General features: G+C 39.8%; 1 protein-coding gene across 8 annotated transcripts in view; it reads right to left on the reverse strand.

Moving 5' to 3' along the window:
* Positions 1–20213, reverse strand: part of zmynd11 (zinc finger, MYND-type containing 11) — a 169752-nt gene that overhangs the window by 31456 nt on the left and 118083 nt on the right. For all 8 annotated transcript variants that reach the window (XM_068007899.1, XM_068007873.1, XM_068007908.1 and 5 more), the window contains 5 exons: positions 16171–16263; positions 15678–15765; positions 13170–13225; positions 11277–11354; positions 8327–8445 (listed from right to left, as the gene is read on the reverse strand). In XM_068007899.1, the coding sequence (XP_067864000.1) occupies positions 8327–8445; positions 11277–11354; positions 13170–13225; positions 15678–15765; positions 16171–16263 (434 nt within the window). The remainder of the gene's footprint in view (positions 1–8326; positions 8446–11276; positions 11355–13169; positions 13226–15677; positions 15766–16170; positions 16264–20213) is intronic.

Here is a 20213-nt window from a genome sequence, read left to right on the forward strand (position 1 = left end):
AAGTCTGTCTGTGATGGTAAACTACCAGATCTAATCTCTGTCCTTCTGTGGGGCTATAATTCTCTGCTCTCTCTATATTCATATATGTTGTGTGCATTTATGGTTCTCTCTCTGCCTCTATATCCCAGTGTGTATCTGTGGTTATCATCTCTAACCCTGCATAAGAACATAAGAAATGGGAGCAGGAGTAGGCCATACGGCCTCTCGAGCTTGCTCCGCCATTCAATAAGATCATGGCTGATCATCTACGTCAACCTCACTTTCCCGCCCTATCTACATATCCCTTAATTCCTTTAGTGTCCAAAAATCTTTATCGATCTCAGTCTTGAATATCCACAACGACTGAGCATCCACAGCCCTCTGGGGTAGAGAATTCCAAAGATTCACAATCCTGAATGAAGAAATTTCTCCTCATCACTGTCTTAAATGGCTGACCCCTTATCTTGCAACTATGGCCCCTAGTTCTATACTCTCCAGCCAAGGGAAACAGCCTCTCAGCATCTACCCTGTCAAGCCCTCTAAGAATTTTATGCGTTTCAATGAGATCACCTCTCATTCTGCTAAACTCCAGAGAATATAGGCCCATTCTACTCAATCTCTCCTCATAGCACAAGCCTCGCATCCCAGGAATCAATCTAGTGAACCTTCGTTGCACCCCCTCTAAGGCAAGTATATCCTTCCTTAGTTAAGGATACCAAAACTGTACACAGTACTCCAGTTGTGGTCTCACCAGAGCCCTATATAATTGCAGCAAGACCTCCTTACTCTTATACTCCAACCCCCTAGCAATAAAGGCTAACATACCATTTGCCGTCTTAATTGCTTGCTGTACCAGCATGCTAACTTTGTGATTCATGTACAAGAACACCCGAATCCCTCTGGCTACCAACATTTCTTAGTCTCTCAGCCTTTAAAAAATATTCTGCTTCTCTATTCTTCCTACCAAAGTGGATAATTTCACATTTCCCTTGTCTCTTTCTTTGTGGGTTTGAATTTCTCTCTCTAGTGCAATCATATGAAGTTGTGAACTATTTTAATCCATTTACTTTGTTTCCCCTCATCCATCCCAAAATCAGCTATAATTCCTAAACTACCATAAAGTGCAGACAAATATTTGTTAAGCAAAACTAAATCTTCCACAGCATTGCTTATATGTCATGTCTGTTTTGTACTGCTGAGGGTGTCTTCCTCTCTCCTCTACATGTTTTAGAGTAGTGGTGAACAGCTGTTTTGCAGACTGGAGGGAAGCATACAGTAGTGTTCCCAGGGGTCAGTATTAGGACCATTGCTCTTTTTGATATATATTAATGACTTGGATTTGGGTATACAAGGTATAATTTCAAAGTTTGCAGATGTCACGAAACTCAAATATGGTAAACAACGTGGAGGATAGCAACAGGCTTCAGAAGGATGTAGACAGACTGGTGAAATAGGCAGACACACTGCAGATGAAATTTAACACAAAAAAGTGTGAAATGTTACATTTTGGTAGAATGAGGAGAGGCAATATAAACTAAAATGGTACAATTTTAAAGGGGGTGCAGGAACAGAGACATCTGGGATTATATCTACACAAATCTTTGAAGGTGGCAGGATAGGTTGAGAAGGCTGTTAAAAAAGCATGTGTGATCCTGAGCTTTATTAATAGAGGCATACAATACAAAAGCAAGGAAGTTATGCTGAACCTTTATAAAGCACTGGTTAGGCCTCAGTTGGAGTATTGTGTTCAATTCTGGGCACCACACTTTAGGAAGGATATCAAGGCCTTTGACAGGGTGCAGAAGAGATTCACTAGAATGGTACCAGGGAGGAGGGACTGCAGTTATGTGCAAACTGGAAAAAGCTGGAGTTGTTCTCCTTAGAACAGAGAAGTTTAAGGGGAGATTTGAGAGAGGTGTTCAAAATCATGAACAGTTTTGAGTAAATAAGGAGAAACTGTTTCCAATGGCAGTAGGGTTGATTTAGGGTGATCGGCAAAAGGATCAGCGGCGACATGAGGAAACTTTTTTTTAAAACGCAGCGAGTTATGATGATCTGGAATGCACTGCCTGAAAGGATGGTGGAAGTAGATTCAATAATAACTTTCAAAAGGGAATTGGATAAATACTTGAAGGGAAAAAATTTACAGGGCTATGGGGAAAGAGCAGGGGTGTGGGACGAACTGGATAGTTCTTTCAAGGAGCCGGCAAAGACACAATGGGCTGAATGGCCACCTTCTGTGCTGTATCATACTATGAAACTATGTTTTCTCTATTTATCCCATATGCTCCAGTCTCCTTCACCCCCAGTGCAACCAGCTATCACATACTACCCTCCCCCATGTCGTGTCACTATGCTGTGTTCATCTGCTAACACCATTCACCGCTTCTGCTGTTCATTTCCTGGTGTGTATCTATTGGTGCTCCCTGTACCTCTCCAGTACTTCTCTGTCCTTTCCTATTTTTCTGTTTCCCCCAACCCTTCCTCTTTTCTTAACAGTTGTCTCTCCTCCCTTCAGCCTTTTCTATTCTTCTCTGTCTTGTCATCTTCTTCCTTCACTGTTGCCCTTTGCCATTTCCCTCTTCTCTCTTTCCCCCTTTATCTCTCAATCCTTCCACCATTTCCTCCTCCTCCTCTCCCTTTTATCTGCCCCTTCCTCACACTTCCCCCGAACCTTGCAGTCAACCATTCATTATCTTCATTCCCTCTCCCCATCACTGTGCCCCTTTATGTTTCCTCTGCTTTCTGACCATCTTTGTTACCTGCCACTTTGTGTTTGACCTCACGGTACAAACTTTATCTACAGTTCTGCTTGCGCCCTATCTTGCTCCCGTGCCTTCCCACTACATCCTTGCCCTTCCTTTTGCTATGCTATCCTTTACATCCCACTCCAGGCCTGCTAGCTGCTCTTTGCTGGTATGAAACTAAGCTTATAACATATTTGCCAAGTAAACAGCCAGTTGCTCCAACAGCAGGCAGCAAGCCCAGGAGCAGCCATGGACAGAGGCAGTCTGCATAAAGCACTATGTGCACTTTATAGTCAAAAGCTGATAAACCAGCAGAGAGCAGCAGCAGGCTCAGGAATGGCAGAGGAGAGACACAGGTGGCTCCAAGGATGCTGGGCTGTGCATAAGATGGGAGACTGCTGCTCTTCTCCCACTCAGTGAAATTCCACCCTGCTCTCCTGCAATATTGCTTCAACACAGACCTGCTACTGTCCCATTATGCCGGCGGCTGCTTACGCCTTGCTTCACCGGTTTTACCGTTTTGAATCATCATGGCCCGGAAATTGCTCTGAGCAGCAAATCAACAATGCGCGCCGCTCATTAGATTTAAGCTCACACACTAAGTATCCGCGGGCTTTTCTGTGGCAACTTCCTTCAAAAGGTGAGCTTAAACAAGACCAGGGTTCCTTCCTGGGCTTCTGAGCTCTCTGGATCTCTCTGCTGTCTCAACAAATCAGCTTGAAGCAAGTCACACTGTGAGAACCAGGAAGTGAAGCTCATTTAGAAAGTGCACAAACTAAGAACCAGGAAGTAGCAGATAAGATCAGTAAATGCACTATTAAATCAGATAACGTGAAATAAAGAGGGTATGATTAAAAGACTGAGATAAGAGAGACAAAGAAAAAATTTAAAAATTGAAAACTGAAAATAAATTTTTTTTTAAAAAAATGTCCAAAAGCCATTAAAATTGGAGTAATGAGACTCCACATTTTAAAAGTTAATTTTCAGTGCCAGAGAGGATGTTTGGTAGTCAATAATACTTACCACCTCATTAAACGTCAGTTTAGACCCGATATAACTCAGCGCAACCTTTTTCTGGCAGGATTAGTTAGTCTCCAGCTGGGCAGGAGAGCAAGTTCATGCGGGTCCACTGATTCCAGCCTGCGATCGCTCTAACACGAAGCTGTCAGATCAATGGTGAATCATGAAGAGCAAGTTCTGGATTTATGCCTTTGACTGTGCATGTTCAGTCGCCGGAACTTGCCCTTCGATTTGCTCATTAATAATGGTGAGCGCTGTTAGGCTCATCATTATTTTACGAGTAATTTCCGGCCCTTGGTTCTTGAGGTTCAGGATTATTCTCTACTTTGCTATTCGTCGATTAGGATTCATTATTCTAAAGCCACCAAACCTCAAGAACTGCAGAATCAAACAAGGTAGAGATGAAGTGTAGCTCAGGGAGGCTTCAATATATAATAAGAACATAAGAAATAGGAGCAGGAGTAGGCCAATCGGCCCCTCGAGCCTGCTCCGCCATTCAATAAGATAATGGCCGATCTGATCCTAACCTCAAATCTAAATTCATGTCCAATTTCCTGCCCGCTCCCCATAACCCCTAATTCCCTTTACTTCTAGGAAACTGTCTATTTCTGTTTTAAATTTATTTAATGATGTAGCTTCCACAGCTTCCTGGGGCAGCAAATTCCACAGACCTACCACCCTCTGAGTGAAGAAGTTTCTCCTCATCTCAGTTTTGAAAGAGCAGCCCCTTATTCTAAGATTATGCCCCCTAGTTCTAGTTTCACCCATCCTTGGGAACATCCTTACCGCATCCACCCGATCAAGCCCCGTCACAATCTTATACGTTTCAATAAGATCGCCTCTCATTCTTCTGAACTCCAATAAGTAGAGTCCCAATCTACTCAACCTCTCCTCATATGTCTGCCCCCTCATCCCCGGGATTAACCAAGTGAACCTTCTTTGTACTGCCTCGAGAGCAAGTATGTCTTTTCTTAAGTATGGACACCAAAACTGTATGCAGTATTCCAGGTGCGGTCTCACCAATACCTTATATAACTGCAGCAATACCTCCCTGTTTTTATATTCTATCCCCCGAGCAATAAAAGCCAACATTCCGTTGGCCTTCTTGATCACCTACTGCACCTGCGTACTAACTTTTTGATTTTCTTGCACTAGGACCCCCAGATCCCTTTGTACTGCAGTACTTTCCAGTTTCTCGCCATTGAGATAATAGTTATTGTTGCCATTGTTCCTGGACGAGGTAATGTCTCAGATCTTCCAAAGTGCTTTGGATGGATTAATCTGCTCCCAGCAAGAGAGCAAGTCATTCAGTTTAAATTCAAGTATCCTATGAATCTCTTTAAAGTTTAATTGGTAGCTCTATTTGAATTTGAGATATACGTTTTTAATTTCCTTTGTTCCATTGTTTCTTCAAAGGATTCTGAAAGTATCTCTCAGGCTTGGTTGGTTGGTCCAAATTGACATATTCTGAAGCCTTCAGAGATAGGGGTAGAACAGAGATTCCACAGTAAAATAGTGATGAAAGGCCTGCAACATTTAACAATGACCTTATTTTGAGTCCAGTATAACGACTAGTATTACTACAGAGTGATTTTCTATATATCAAGGAATGATTAGGAACAGGAGTAGGCCATTCAGCCTCTCGAGCCTGTTCCGCCATTCAATTAGACCATGGCTGATCTGTATCTTAACTCCATGTACCTGCCATGGTTCCGTAATCCTTTATACCTTTGCCTAACATAAATCAATCTCAGTTTTGAATTTTTTTAATTGCTGGAGTCTATAATTAAGGATAGGGTGACTGAACACCGAGAATTTTCAGTTAATCAGGGAGAGCCAGCATGGATTTGTGAAAGGTAGGTCATGCCTGACAAATCTGATTGAATTTTTTGAAGAGGTGACTAAAGTAGTGGACAGGGGAATGTCAATGGATGTTATTTATATGGACTTCCAGAAGGCATTTGATAAGATCCCACATAAGAGACTGTTAGTTAAGATAGAAGCCCATGAATCGAGGGAAAAATACAGACTTGGTTAGGAAGTTGGCTGAGCGAAAGGCGGCAGATAGTAGAGATAATGGTTAAGTATTCACATTGGCAGGATGTGACTAGTGGAGTCCCGCAGGGATCTGTCTTGGGGCCTCAATTATTCACAATATTTATTAATGACTTAGATGAAGGCATAGAAAGTCTCATATCTAAGTTTGCCGATGACACAAAGATTGGTGGCATTGTAAGCAGTGTAATGAAAACATAAAATTACAAAGGGATATTGATAGATTAGGAGAATAGGCAAAACTGTAGCAAATGGAATTCAATGTAGACAAATGTGAGGTCATCCACTTTGGATCAAAAAAGGATAGAACAGGGTACTTTCTAAATGGTAAAAAGTTAAAAACAGTGGATGTCCAAAGGGACTTCGGGGTTCAGGTACATCGATCATTGAAGTGTCATGAACAGGTGCAGAAAATAATCAAGAGGGCTAATGGAAAGCTGGCCTTTATATCTAGAGGACTGCAGTACAAGGGGCAGAAGTTATGCTGCAGCTATACAAAACCCTGGTTAGACCGCACCTGGAGTACTGTGAGCAGTTCTGGGCACAGCACCTTCGGAAGGACATATTGGCCTTGGAGGGAGTGCAGCGTAGGTTTACGAGAATGATACCCAGACTTCAAGGATTAAGTTACGAGGAGAGATTACACAAATTGGGGTTGTATTCTTTGGAGTTTAGAAGGTTAAGGGGTGATCTGATCTAAGTTTAAAAGATATTAAGGGGAACAGATAGGGTGGGTAGAGAGAAACTACTTCCGCTGGTTGGGGATTTTAGGAGTAGGGGACACGGTCTAAAAATTAGAGCCAGACCTTTCAGGAGCGAGATTAGAAAACATTTCTGCACACAAAGGGTGGTAGAAGTTTGGAACTCTCTTCCGCAAACGGCAATTGATACTAGCTCAATTGCTAAATTTAAATGTGAGATGGATAGCTTTTTGGCAACCAAAGGTATTAAGGGATATGGGCCAAAGGCAGGTATATGGAGCTAGATCACAGATCAGCCATGATCTTATCAAATGGCGGAGCAGGCACTAGGGGCTGAATGGCCTACTCCTGTTCCTATGATTTAGCCTCAACAGCTTTTATAATTAAGTCTATAATTACTGTAAATCTATTGCTTGCTCTTATCATATTTATGTATTTACTATTTAATAAATCGGTCCAGTAATTTAGAGCCTAAGCACGATCGGCTAGTGGTTGTTCTGACATTTTCTGAAGCAATTTTTCTGATATGCATTAATGACTTGGACTTGGGTGTACAGGGCACAATTTCAAAATTTGCAGATGACACAAAACTTGGAAGTGTGGTAAACAGTGAGGAAGATAGTAACAGACTTCAAGAAAACAGACAGGCTGGCAGAATGGGTGGACACATGGCAGATGAAATTTAATGCAGAGAAATGGTATATTATGGCAGGAAGAATGTGATGTGGCAATATAAACTAAATTGTACAATTCTAAAGGGGGTGCAGGAACAGAGAGACCTAGGGGTATATGTGCACAAATCTATGAAGGTGGCAGGACAGGTTGAGAAAGCAGTTAAAAAAGCATATGGGACCCTGGGATTTATAAACAGAGGCATAGAGTACAAAACCAAGGAAGTTATGTTGAACCTTTAATAAAACACTGGTTCAGCCATAACTGGAGTAGTGTCCAATTCTGGGCACCGCACTTTAGGAAGGATGTGAAGGCCTTAGAGTGGGTGCAGAAAAGATTTACTAGAATGGTTCCAGGGATGAGGGAGTTGTGTTACGAGGATAGACTGGAAAAGCTGGGGTTGTTCTTAAAGCAGAGAAGGTTAAGAGGAGATTTGATAGAAGTGTTCAAAATCATGACTGATTTAGATGAAGTAAATAAAGAGAAACTGTTCCCATTGGCAGAAGGGTCAAGAACCAGAGGACACAGATTTAAGGTGATTGGCAAAAGAAGCAAAGGAAACATGAGGAATGCGCTGCCTGAAAGGATGGTGGAAGCAGATTCAATCGAGGCTTTCAAAAAGGAATTGGATGAATACTTAAAGGGAAACAATTTGCAGGGCTGCAGGGAAAGTGTGTGGAAATTGGACTGCTCTTACAAAGAGCTGGCATGGGGTCGATGGGCTGAATGGCCCCCTTCTGTGCCATAACCATTCTATGATGCGAAGTCAAGGAAACCATGTGGTGGCATGTTATGTAAATATAGTGACATGGGTGTTCTGTTCAACACCTGGTCTCTACAATTAACTAGATATTGGGCAGCTAAAGACATACTTTAGTTCATGGGGAACGTGAATTCACTTATGGGAATGGTCTGCGATGTGAAACCCAGCAAAAATATCTAATATAGAAACACAATGTACGTTTTTCTTAAAGGCATCAGAGTGTGCTAAATACAAGGTGGCGACAGAATGCAATGGGGGTTAACCTTATTTAGGAAAAAAAAACTGTCACGACTATAGGTGAAATAAACATAAAACAAAATGATTATATGCATTTTCTTTTATTTTAAAACAACGCAAACACATGCAACAGTAACTAAAAAATACTGCACCTCTGATGATGATGTCCAAAGAAGCGTACATCCACTTGATTGTCTAGACGTTGCATGACTTTGGCAGGCCAAAACCCAAATCCTTTCATCCGGGCCCACACCAGCTCATGATTGGGAACCTAAAGGAAAAAAATAACGTCCCAAAAATGTAATACTCGCATTATACAAATAAATGAGCATCCAAAACTTTTGCAATGTCCAAATTCACTAACAGTCATGAACAGTTCAGATAATTTGCTTTTAACTACCTTGTTTAACAAAAAATAAGCCTGAATAGAGCATTTTATGTAATTTTGTATGGCCACATGTGTGATCCACAGCTCCAATTCTAATCAGACACCAAAGAACAGTTCTGTCAGAAGCCCAGCACTGATTCTAGTACAGCACACTTCCACCAATGATGTCATTTTCCACAGGTCTCCACATAACTGTGGATGACAAACCAGTTCTACCTCCCTGCCTCCTCTATCGATCTAAAAGGGCGCTGCCAGAATCTCAAATTGCCTGCCTGTTATCAAGATTTGGATGAGCCACAACTTCCTCCAGCTGAACGTCAGAAAAACTCTTTGGCTCCCATCAACGCCTTCAGGCGCCTGGCCTCGAGTCTATCAGCCTCCTTGGCTGCCACCTCGAGCAGGAAGTGCAGAACCTTGGCATCCTCCCCGAACCTGGATTCAGCTTCCTCCCCCACCTCCACTCAGTTAACAAAACTATTTATTATAGAAGTTTACAACATGGAAACAGGCCCTTCGGCCCAACATGTCCATGTCGCCCAGTTTATACCACTAAGCTAGTCCCAGTTGCCTGCACTTGGCCCATATCCCTCTATACCCATCTTACCCATGTAACTATTCTTACATCTTCTGTAAAACTACCCATCTTGCCACCGCAATTCTAGTCGTCTTCACTTCCGTAAGTTTTAAGGAACTTTATACAAATGCGATTTAAATTATTTTTCAAATAAAGTACACTATAATTCTGCTGCTTATTCTGTCCCCCTCCCCAGTAAAATAATGTTAAAACACTTTGCTTATCTTACTACTACTCCATCCCAAGTCCCACTTATAAAATGTAAGGCAGAAGCAACTTTTATTTTTAAAAATGGCCTTTTATTGGCTGAAAACTGGCTCCAAAGTAAGCTTTTTCATTCAAACGCCCAAATATTGGGGATTAACATCCTTGCATCATAGATATGGCCAGATCAATCTCTGATGTTTAAATACAACTCGAAACAAGGATTGCAACAAATTAGTATACTCATCATCATTTAACCCATGGTTAAAGGTCTTCCCTGCGTTGAAAAGTTTTATGGGTGCAGAAACACTATCCTCGGCATGTATCATGACTCTGAAGCTTAGGGAAATCATTAATTTAATAGAATCATTGACATCCAATGATAGACTTTTCAACAGAAGAAAGCTTCAGATAACCCAATGATTCTTCTGTGATTTGAAAATGTTTAAGAGCACCCAATACATTTGCATCCATGGTATACTCAATAGCATCAAATCTGGTCCAAATTGTCTCTCAGTATCCTCTTTGCCTCAAACATATACTTAAGTGGAAACCTTAAATCAAAGAAGATTTATTAACAGAAACATTTGCATTATAAAGCAATTCCATTAATCTGAACTGCTACATAGTCCCAAATGTTTCATCTGTTCAACTGCTGATAAGTGAGCACCGCGTTACAATGGACAAAAAAAGACTTCTCACACTCCCTCTATTAAAATTATTATAAAAGTATATAAACAATGGTTTCCAAATTGTTCTGCATGAGGGATCCCCCACCAATCCATTGCAAATACTGACCTAACTTCCAAAAGTCAATGTCAAATGTCAATAACCTAATGAAAAACAGTGTTATCATTGCAAAAGTTTTTTTTAAATTAGTACACAGTAATAGGAATTGTGTGCTAGTAAATCAATAAATGAAGAAAAATGAGGCAAGAGCTGCACAGAAATCTGATGACTTCCCAAACTCTAAACGATTTTCTCGAGGAACCTTAGACTCCCTAGGATCCAGCTACCTGTTTGAAAACCTATGGTAGGTGGATGAAAGATGACTAAGACATTAGCGAGTGCATTAGGCATATTCCTTTATAACATTTAGTATGTGACAATTCAATTAATATATTTGGCCTATTATGAATTTTTGGCAATTTGTGAAACAATTTTGAATACATGGGATCTTATTTTTAATTTCTATTGATGAAATGTAATTGGTAGCAGAGGGTGGCACAGTGGGTTAAGAACACTATCCTTCTGGAAGTTGGGTAGCAACCAGGCCCAGACAGATGAGATGAAAGGCTCCTTTTTCAAAATGAAATAAATTTGGGCATTTCCAGCAAGTTTCTAGTGGGTGCTAATCCACAGAACAAAACCACAAATAATTGACGCTCTAAAGCAGAGAAGCCACCAGAGGCATCTTATCTAGGGGGTGTGTCAAGCTTTGTCATTTTAATACACAAACTTCAGGACATGATGGTGCAGTGGGTTAGCGTATGGCCCCTTCATCACTGAAACTTGGGTCTGAATCCTGCCCATACGAACGGAAATAAAGACAACTCTGTGTTGGATACAAGGTTCGTACATGTAATTAACTTGGGCGGGTCCAACTTAGTTTCTAAACGTAGCTCATAGCATGAAAGTTCACAATTTTCAACAAATTGGTATTCACATTCAGAATAGCCTAGAGGGTGATTGGTATAAGAAACTGAAAATGCCACACTACTGGAGTAGCAAATGCTTTTTTGACTTTGGAAACAAGTCACATTTTGGGGCAGAGTAGAATGAGCTTTACTCAAAACTTAGTTTGTCTACCCCCACATGTCTCATTACAAACTCTAGAATACTGACAAAAGTAGAAAAATGATCCATTCTCCAACACTGATACCCCACACTGCAAGGAACACAAAATTCAAAAATAGGAATTCATTAACCCACTTACACAAGGGTAGCAGAACCAGTTCTCTGGTCGTGCATTTGATAAGTAGAAACAGTTCTTGCACAGTTGAAGTTCTGCCAACTGGAAAACAAAATGAATTATTAGCAGTGGGTAGCTAAAAGTTGCTTTAAATTTGACAGAGGATCAATTTAATTGTGGAGCTACTGAAATATGACATATCCTTGTCATGCTCTTAGAGTCTGAATAAACTGAATTGGCTGTTTATAAATGCTGTCCATTTTCCAAAGATACGAAAAAATGGTTATTTAGTCCCATCTTTTTTTCTTTCAGAACACAAATGGAAAAACTTTACAAAGGAGTAAGAAAGCTGCAAGAAAAATTATTAGTTGTGATTTTATCAATTTTTTGCAGCAAAGTACTCTTCTCTTCTGTAGCATACTGCCACCTTCCATAAAATCGTGTTTTGAACTTCCAAATTATTCTTTATGAACAATAAAGTTTCGCGGTAACCATTTAAAATGTTTCCAATATTCACTATTTTAATGCAAATATTAGGTACGATGCCCATTATTTCATACTGAGAATTTACTTGCTTTGAAATACTGGACAGAACACTACTAACCTTTAAATTTGTACAATGTGTAAAAACTTAAGAACTTTTACTGAAATGGTACATTTCAATACTCAGTCTAAGATACTGATCACCTTGGACGTAACAAAGACTACCTTCGTATTGGAAGCAGGAGGGAACTGAGAGGTGATTGGAAAATCACAACTATATTAAACATACAAAACTAGCTAGGGTAAATATCATGAAAAAGTCTGGTTGCACATGCAGAAAGTCTAGAAAACAGACTGTGCACACAAATCACAACACACACAATTTTGAGAACAAGGTAAATTTTTTTTAAATGGCTTTTTAGTGCAATTTAATAGGGTCTTTCTGAAAAGTACTCACACATGCTGGATAATTCAGAATTATTAAGTAAACAGAAAATCTGAGGACCGGTTATACCATCATGATAAACCTCCTAGGTGTTAAAATCCTAAAATGACTGCTTTTCCTATTTGATAACAAACTAGTTAAAATTTCAGCTTTTTTTGTAGGCTTAAATTGGGTGATTGGACAAACTCTGCCAGGTATGAATACACGATCACGAACTGGATTGCGCATGAGAATTTTGTCTGTTATAAGCGGTTGTCTGATTTAACTCAGTGATATTTATCGTGATTAAGTAAACTTGGGTGCCAGGATCAGCAGGATGATCAATTGTAACCATAGCGTGGTGAGAATTACAAACACCTTTAATAGCGGGCAAGCTTAAAATTAGAGTATCAGAGTATCTAGCTGTGATATGGCGTGCAGATTCCCGCACTGAGGTTTAAGTTGGTAACACTGAGCAATGCAGCCAGGACCTGCCTCTTTAAAAATACTCTTAACGGTGAGCAGAGCACGAATTTAACATTAGATGGTGTTATACCGACTACTGGCACAGGAGCCCATTTAATCAGGCAGCTGTTGGGTTTCACCGGGAGTGGAAGCTGCAGATTTTTCAATGGTTTTAAAACCAGGCAAGTTGGCAACATCCTGGAGATCAGCATTAGAGAAGCTGCCGACAGGGCCGCTCATTTAAGTCTATCTCCTCTTACTCTGTACTGCATACGACTTAAAATGTCTGTGTGATTAAAACTGTGCCCTTGGCTGCATTGAGAATGGACAATGGGGTGTAGATGAGCAGCTTGCCTGTTAAAAGATTCCAAAATCAGTTCTAAACTATAGTTTTTACATTATCACAATATGCACTGGTATTAATTCCTAGGTTTTGTGTGGCTGTACATTATAACCACCCCAGAAAGAAGTGGATCAAACTGTAGCTATTGCAGTAGGCCAGCAATTTATAGTATTATTAATTGGTTTCAGATTTTATTGCTTACCTCATGGCAAGTGTCTTTGAACAGAGCCCTGGCTACTTCTGCCTGGTCACTATCAGCTGCCAAAAAAAAAGTATGATGTAACTCAAAAAAATTACACTATCAACTACCGAAAGATAGAAATATGATACATTATTTCCTATAATGCACAGGTAATAAGAGGTAAAATAATTGAAAGTAGTTAATCAGGACAAGATAGCCGTAGCTCGATGGTAGCACACTCACCTCGAGTGAGAAAATCATGGGTTCAAGCCCCACTCCAGAGACTTGTGCACGTAATCTAGGATGACATTTCAGTACAGCACTGAGGGAGTGCTGCACTGTCAAGAGTCCTTGTCTGCTCTCGCAGGTGGACATAGCACATCCCTTGGCAGGATTTGAAGAGCAACATCACCAAAACCAGATTATCTGTGCACAAATTGCCCTACAACAGTGACTACACTTAAAAAAAAAAAGTACTTTATTGGCTGTAAAGCCAATGGGGCGTCCTGAAGTTGTGAAAGGCACTAAATAAATGCAAGTTCTTTCTTCCTTTAAAAAATTAATCAGAATGCGACAAGACAATATAAGGGGAAAAATTACAAAACCAAGGGAATCCAAATTAACATGCAAGTATATTAACCCACAGTGTAAAAGGAACAAAACTGGGGAACCAAAGTCACTGACTAAAATAGAAAATCATGATATAATCATGAACAAACATGGTTGCATATGGATTAGGATTGGCAATTAAATGCACCTGGTTCTAAAATTTCAGAATGGATAGGCAATTCTATCCAGAGAGAATAGCACTACTGAATGAGGATGTGATCCAAACATAATCCCCTTAGATTGAGTGCAGAAATAGCAACTGAACAGTCACCCGACAGAGTATACAGACCACTACACAATGGAAAGGAAATGGAGAAGGAAATTTGTAGACTAAGAGTTGAAATTGAGAGATCTAGAGGTTTTAGTAAACTTGATGCTAAATATGCCCGTGCAGAGCAGCAATCGATAGGATGTCAAGCTACATAGCCAAAACAGAAGAATACAAGTCAGGGGAGGTAATGATCAAGCCATTCAGTGCTCTGATCAGACCACACCTCACATAACATGTCCAGTTCTGGTCGCCAAGAAATAAGAGATGTCCAGAAGTTAAAAGCAGTGCAGAGAAGGGCCACATGGCTGAACACTATTGTCAGGGATTTGAATTAATGAGGAAAAACTGGAGAAATTTGATCTTTTCAGCCTATAAAGGAGGTGGTGAGCTTCTGGAGGCAAAGAACATTGAAAAAGTTAACCCAGAAAATTACTTTAAAATAAAACAAGGGCACAGGGTTCAAACCAGTTAAAAAAAAAAGCATTATTTAGACCAATATCAGAAAATTCTTGTTAATACGAAGCGTGGTCAACATGTGGAATAAACTTGCAGGTAGAGCACTGGAGGCAAAAATCTTGAAATCATTTAAGAAACAACTGGATGCTACAATTGGGGGATGCCAGCATCTTTCTGCATGAATGAATTAAGTTGGCTGAATGATCTTCCTCATCCATAATTATCGTGTGATCTTGTGTGCAGCTGAAAGTCTACTTTTGTCTAATACAAGTATTTCTGCTCCAAATCTGCTAACGGAGATCAAACATGCTACTATTCTCCTCATGAGGAAGGTCTAAATAACATCTCTCCTGGAAGCTTGCTGTTTAAGTGATCTATCAAACCTTTCTTTTGCTGGATTACTAAGTGTAGATTAATCCTGATTTAAGTCTCCCTCAAATTGGAAAAAAAACTCAAGGGACAATGAAACTACTTGTAGCTAAACTGGCAATTCCCATAGCTGCTGACATCTTCTTAAAAATTTTTTGACCTGATTCAAAGCAATAAGAGACTTCAGAGGCCACTTTTCAAGGGTACCTGATTAGGAGATTTGATGGGTCAAGACTTTTGAATCCCTGACAGTATCTGCTCTTTAACTGCAAGTAATTTACAAAAATATCTGGAAGAGAGCTCTCAACACTGGCTTCCTGAAGAAATAACTTCCTCGCAGAATATGATTAGTCAATTCCCCTTTGCATATCATGGTTTGAATGTTGTATATTGTACATCTGAATCTCATTTATTCTTTACAAAAATATAATTCACATATTAAAGCAAAATACATAATAAAGCATTATAAGGAACAAAGATAAAATGAACAAAAACAATGTGGGAAAAATGCAAATTAAAGAGACAAATAACTAACATGGCAGTAAAATCCCTTTCCTAAAATTTAAAAATATATTTTCTAGTCTTCACTTTTTTGGATCCCCCATGTGCCACACACCATTCCCAGTTGGGATGGCAGCTGTATTCCCAGTTGGGATGGCAGCCACGTGACTACTCCCAGGCTCTTCTGGTTTAACTCTTAAATAATCAGCTGGAATAACTATTCCATGGCAGAGCACACTTACCGCATGGTAAGTGACTGAATTGCCAGTCCAACAACTTATCTTTCCTCAAAGAAAACAGATTAAGTAATAAAAAATTCTCACCTCCATAGAAAAGTATAGTGTTGTGAAGAAGCAATTGGGCATCAGCTTTAAACTCATCAAAACATTTGTACTTATTTTCATTCAATTTCTGCAAAGGAAAATTGAACAATTTTATAGACATCATTGGAGCACTAAAAGCTCACCACAGAGTCACTGGTTTAACATGACTAAATAAGTCAAATTCTGTTTTTATTACAAGGGATTTTTTATTAGAGAGGATTTTGGAATTTTTACTGGCATTTTGGGAAAACACATTCCATCCTAAATTTCAACTTTTATAAGGTTGGGCATTCAGCTTTGTTGTCTATTATTACAACTTTAGAAGTTTTTAAAATGTATTTTACGCTGGCAGGCTGCTCTGAGCTCAGTGACAGCAAAGCCAGAATATTGGTGACAGCTGCTTAAGCTTATATTAATTTTTGACAATAGACGTGGACTTAAAATAAAAACTCAAGTACAACACATTCTTTAACTACATTGGCTCTTTACCTACCTCCTGTATGCTGGCAACATCTATAGGTGTGTGCACCAATCTCCTGTACATTGGGTGCTTGCTTTCTTTTCCCTTTTTACCAAGGTCTGTGGCCTGCAAAAATATTTCCCACATTAGTAACTAAAAAAACCCTCAAACTCACACACCCAGTTCCTGAGAGAGAATACTCGCGAATGAAGTATTGAGTTTTATGGCAGGAGGTATAGAATATAAAAGTCGAGATGCAACAGTGAATCTATATAAAATCTTAGTAAAACCACAGTTAGGAACATAGGAACCTAGGAACAGGAGTAGGCCATTCAGCCCCTCGAGAATGTTCCGCCATTCAAGGAAATCATGGCTGATCTGTATCCTAACTCCATCTACCCACCTTGGCTCCATATCCCTTAACACCTTGGCTAGCAAAAATCTATCAATCTCAGATTTAAAATAATTAATTGAACTAGCATCTACTGCATTTTGTGGGAGAGGGTGCCACACTTCAAGCACCCTTTGTGTGAAGAACTGTTCCCTAACTTCTCTCCTGAATGGCCTGGCTCTGATTTTAAGGTAATGTCCCCTTATCCTAGATGCCCCCATCAGCAGAAAAAGTTTCTCTCTATCTATCCTATCAATTCCTTTCAAAATCCTGAAAACCTAAATCACCCCTTAACCTTCTATATTCCAGCAAATGGAAGCCTAGTTTGTGTAATCTCTCCTCATAATCTAACCTTTGGAGCCTTGGTAACATGCTGATGAACCAGCGCTGCACTCCTTCCAAGGCCATTATATCCTAAGGAGAGGTGCCCAGAAATGTACACAGCACTCCAGAGGTGATCTAACCAGGGCTTTGTATAGCTATAACAAAACTTCCTCCCTTTTATATTCCAGCCCTCTAGTTATAAAAGCTAACATTCCATTAGCTTTTTAAATTATTTTTTGTACCTGACTATTACATTTAAGTGATCTGTGTACATGGACCCCTAAATCTCTTCAGACATTCACTGTTCCAAGCTTTTCACCATTTAATACTCGGATCTATCCTTTTTTGGTCCAAAATGGATGACCTCACACTTACCTGCATTGAAATCCATCTGCCACAGTTTTGGCCACTCACTTAATCTATCAATGCCTCTGTCATTTTAGTCTCCCATCTACACTACTTACTATGCCACCAATCTTTGCGTCATCAGCAAACTTGGATACAAGGCTCACTATTATTTATTAATGACTTAGATAACACAAGTTATTAATAAATAGTTGAGGCCCCAGCACAGATCCTGTGGGACACCTCTAGCCATTTCCTTCCAATTTGAGTACATACCCATTATCCCTTCTCTGTCTTCTACCACCTAAATCAATCTCCTAACCAGGTCAATTGTTTGCCTTGAATTCCATGTGCTTCAATTTTAGCTAACAGTCTCTTATATGGAACCTTAATGAATGCTTTCTGGAAGTCCATATAAACTACATCCATAGACATTCTCCTGTCTACTACTTTAGTTACTTCCTCAAAAAATTTAACTAAGTTCATTAGACATGACCTACCCGTTACAAGTCCATGTTGGCTCTCTCTAATCAGCTCAAATTTCTCTAAGTGCTCAGTCACACTGTCCTTACAGATTCAAATAACTTCCCAACAGATGTTAGTCTAACAGGCCTATAATTTCCTTGTTTCTCGCGCTCATCTTTCGTAAATAATGGAGTTACATTTGCAATTTTCCAATCTAAATGGGATAATTCCTGAATCAAGCACATTTTGGAAGATTATGGCTAAAGCATCTGCAATTTCCTCACCTATTTCCCTTAAAGCCCTGGGGTGGAAATCATCAGGTCCTTAGGATTTGTCAGTCTTTAGTGCCATTATTTTTTCTAATACTGCTTTCTTGCTTACGTTAACTTTAGTGAGTTCCAGTCCTTGATTCATTATTAGATTCCCTGGAACGTGAGGGATATTATCCTCTGCCTCACAGTAATTATTCAACAAGTATGCCATTTCCTTATTTTCATTTGCAATATTACCCACATGTGTTTTTAAAGGGCCCACATTACCCTTTTTCTTCTAATATAACTGTAAAAACCGTGTGCTAATCTTGATATCCCTCGCAAGTTCCTTTTCGTACTCCCTTTTTACAGCTCTTTTCTTTTTTGTCTTCCTTTGCTGTTCTTTATATGTCTCCCAGTCCTCTGGATCTACACCATTCTTTGCACTTTTGTATGCTCTTTTCTTTAGTTTTATCTCTTGCCCCTTAGGGATATATACTGGTCCTGTATTAAGCTAAATTCTTTTTTGAACACCTCAACTGTTCATCTGTAGTTTTACCCGATAACAGTTTTGACCAGTTTGCTGTCAGTTTCTGTTTCATTCAGTTATAAAGTTAGCCATACGAAAATCTAGAATCTCAGTAACTGTGTTAAGTTTGAAAAGAAGAAACTTGAAAGTGTAGTAAACAGTAAGGAGGATAGCGATAGACGGCAAGAGGATATAGACAGGCTGGTGAAATGGGCAGACACGTGGCAAATGAAATTAACACAGAAAAATGCGAAGTGATACATTTCAGTAGGAAGAACGAGGAGAGGCTATATAAACTAGAGGGCACAATTCTAAAAGGGGTTCAGGAACAGAGAGATCTGGGGTATACATGCACAAATGGTAGAAGGTGGCAGGGCAGGTTGAGAAAGCGGTTAAAGCACTGGTTCGGCCACAACGGTGAAGGAATTTGGGGACAAGGGGTACCTACTTTTAATAATCATTTGAAGACCTTTTACAACAAACTTAACATTTTTAAATAATCATTTGAAAATACTTTGGTGTTTTCAGCATTTGCTTACTGCGGTCAGCTAAATCATGGATGATCGATTTCATCAAGGGACCATACCTTTGAAAAGTAACTGATAAACCCTACACAATGGGACACAAATAAGCACATGATGAAGACAGCAGCTATGGTCAAGAGGGTCTACCATAGAGCATTCCTTACTAACCCTACACAATGGGACCCATAAGCAAAAAGCTGAAAACAGCAGCTGGCTCAAGGGCACCTACCTTTAACCAGTACTTGACATAACTCTTTACAATGAACACAGGCTGAAGAAAAACAGCCGTCAGCTAAAATGTAACTAGTTTTGATTAATATTAATAAGAATTGAAACCAAGTTAATAAACAAAGGCCTTGTGAACAAGAATGCTCACAGCCAAGATGAAGCAATCGGAAAAAATGGTAGAAATTCTGAGAGCTCAGCTCAAGTTTTTTTAGATTCACTTAAAAGGGCTGAAGCATCAGAGTATCAGACTATCAGAGTAAGGTGACTCTGTAGTCTTCTACTACTCGGGGGTTTAAGGTAAAGGTTACCTTGATAATTGATGGATATCCTGTCTAAATACTTTTAAGAATTATAAATTTTACCTTTTTAAGAAACCGTTAATGTTGCGATTAACCGGTCTCACCAGCTGTAGATTGCAAATTGTTTCATCAATAAACCTCTGTATAGTTTTTATATTGTCTCTCCATAGTCTTCTGTATCACTAACTCGTGAACCCCATCTCCGTACACTCTTTTGGTGAAGAGGTACATTAGAGGAGAAACCCCCAACGCTCACAATATCTGGGATATTACAATCTGTCTGGAACTTGCTAAAAACGCTATCTGGAGGATGGTAATATTCTTGGGTGATCCCTTTCCCGGGATAGATATAGACCAGACCTTCAGACCCAGTCAGAGTCTTTAGGATTTGGCTACCTCGACCTTAGGTTGAGAGTGAACGCCTCAAAAGTACGCCTGATCTGGGATAGTCCCAAAAGGGACGAGGATTGTAAAATCACCACACAACGGGAGTATTGTGTCCAGTTCTAGGCACCGCAACTTAGGAAAGATGTGAAGGCCTTGGAGAGGGTGCAGAAAAGATTACTAGAATGACTCCAAGGATGAGGGACTTTAGTTATATGGATAGACTGGAAAAGCTGGGGTTATTCTCCTTGGAGCAGAGACGATTGAGAGGAGATTTGATAGAGGTTCAAAATCATGAAGGGTCTAGACAGGTTAGATAGATAGAAACTGTTTCCA

This window comes from Heptranchias perlo, chromosome 2, assembly GCF_035084215.1.
Source record: "Heptranchias perlo isolate sHepPer1 chromosome 2, sHepPer1.hap1, whole genome shotgun sequence".
Lineage (NCBI taxonomy): Eukaryota > Metazoa > Chordata > Chondrichthyes > Hexanchiformes > Hexanchidae > Heptranchias > Heptranchias perlo.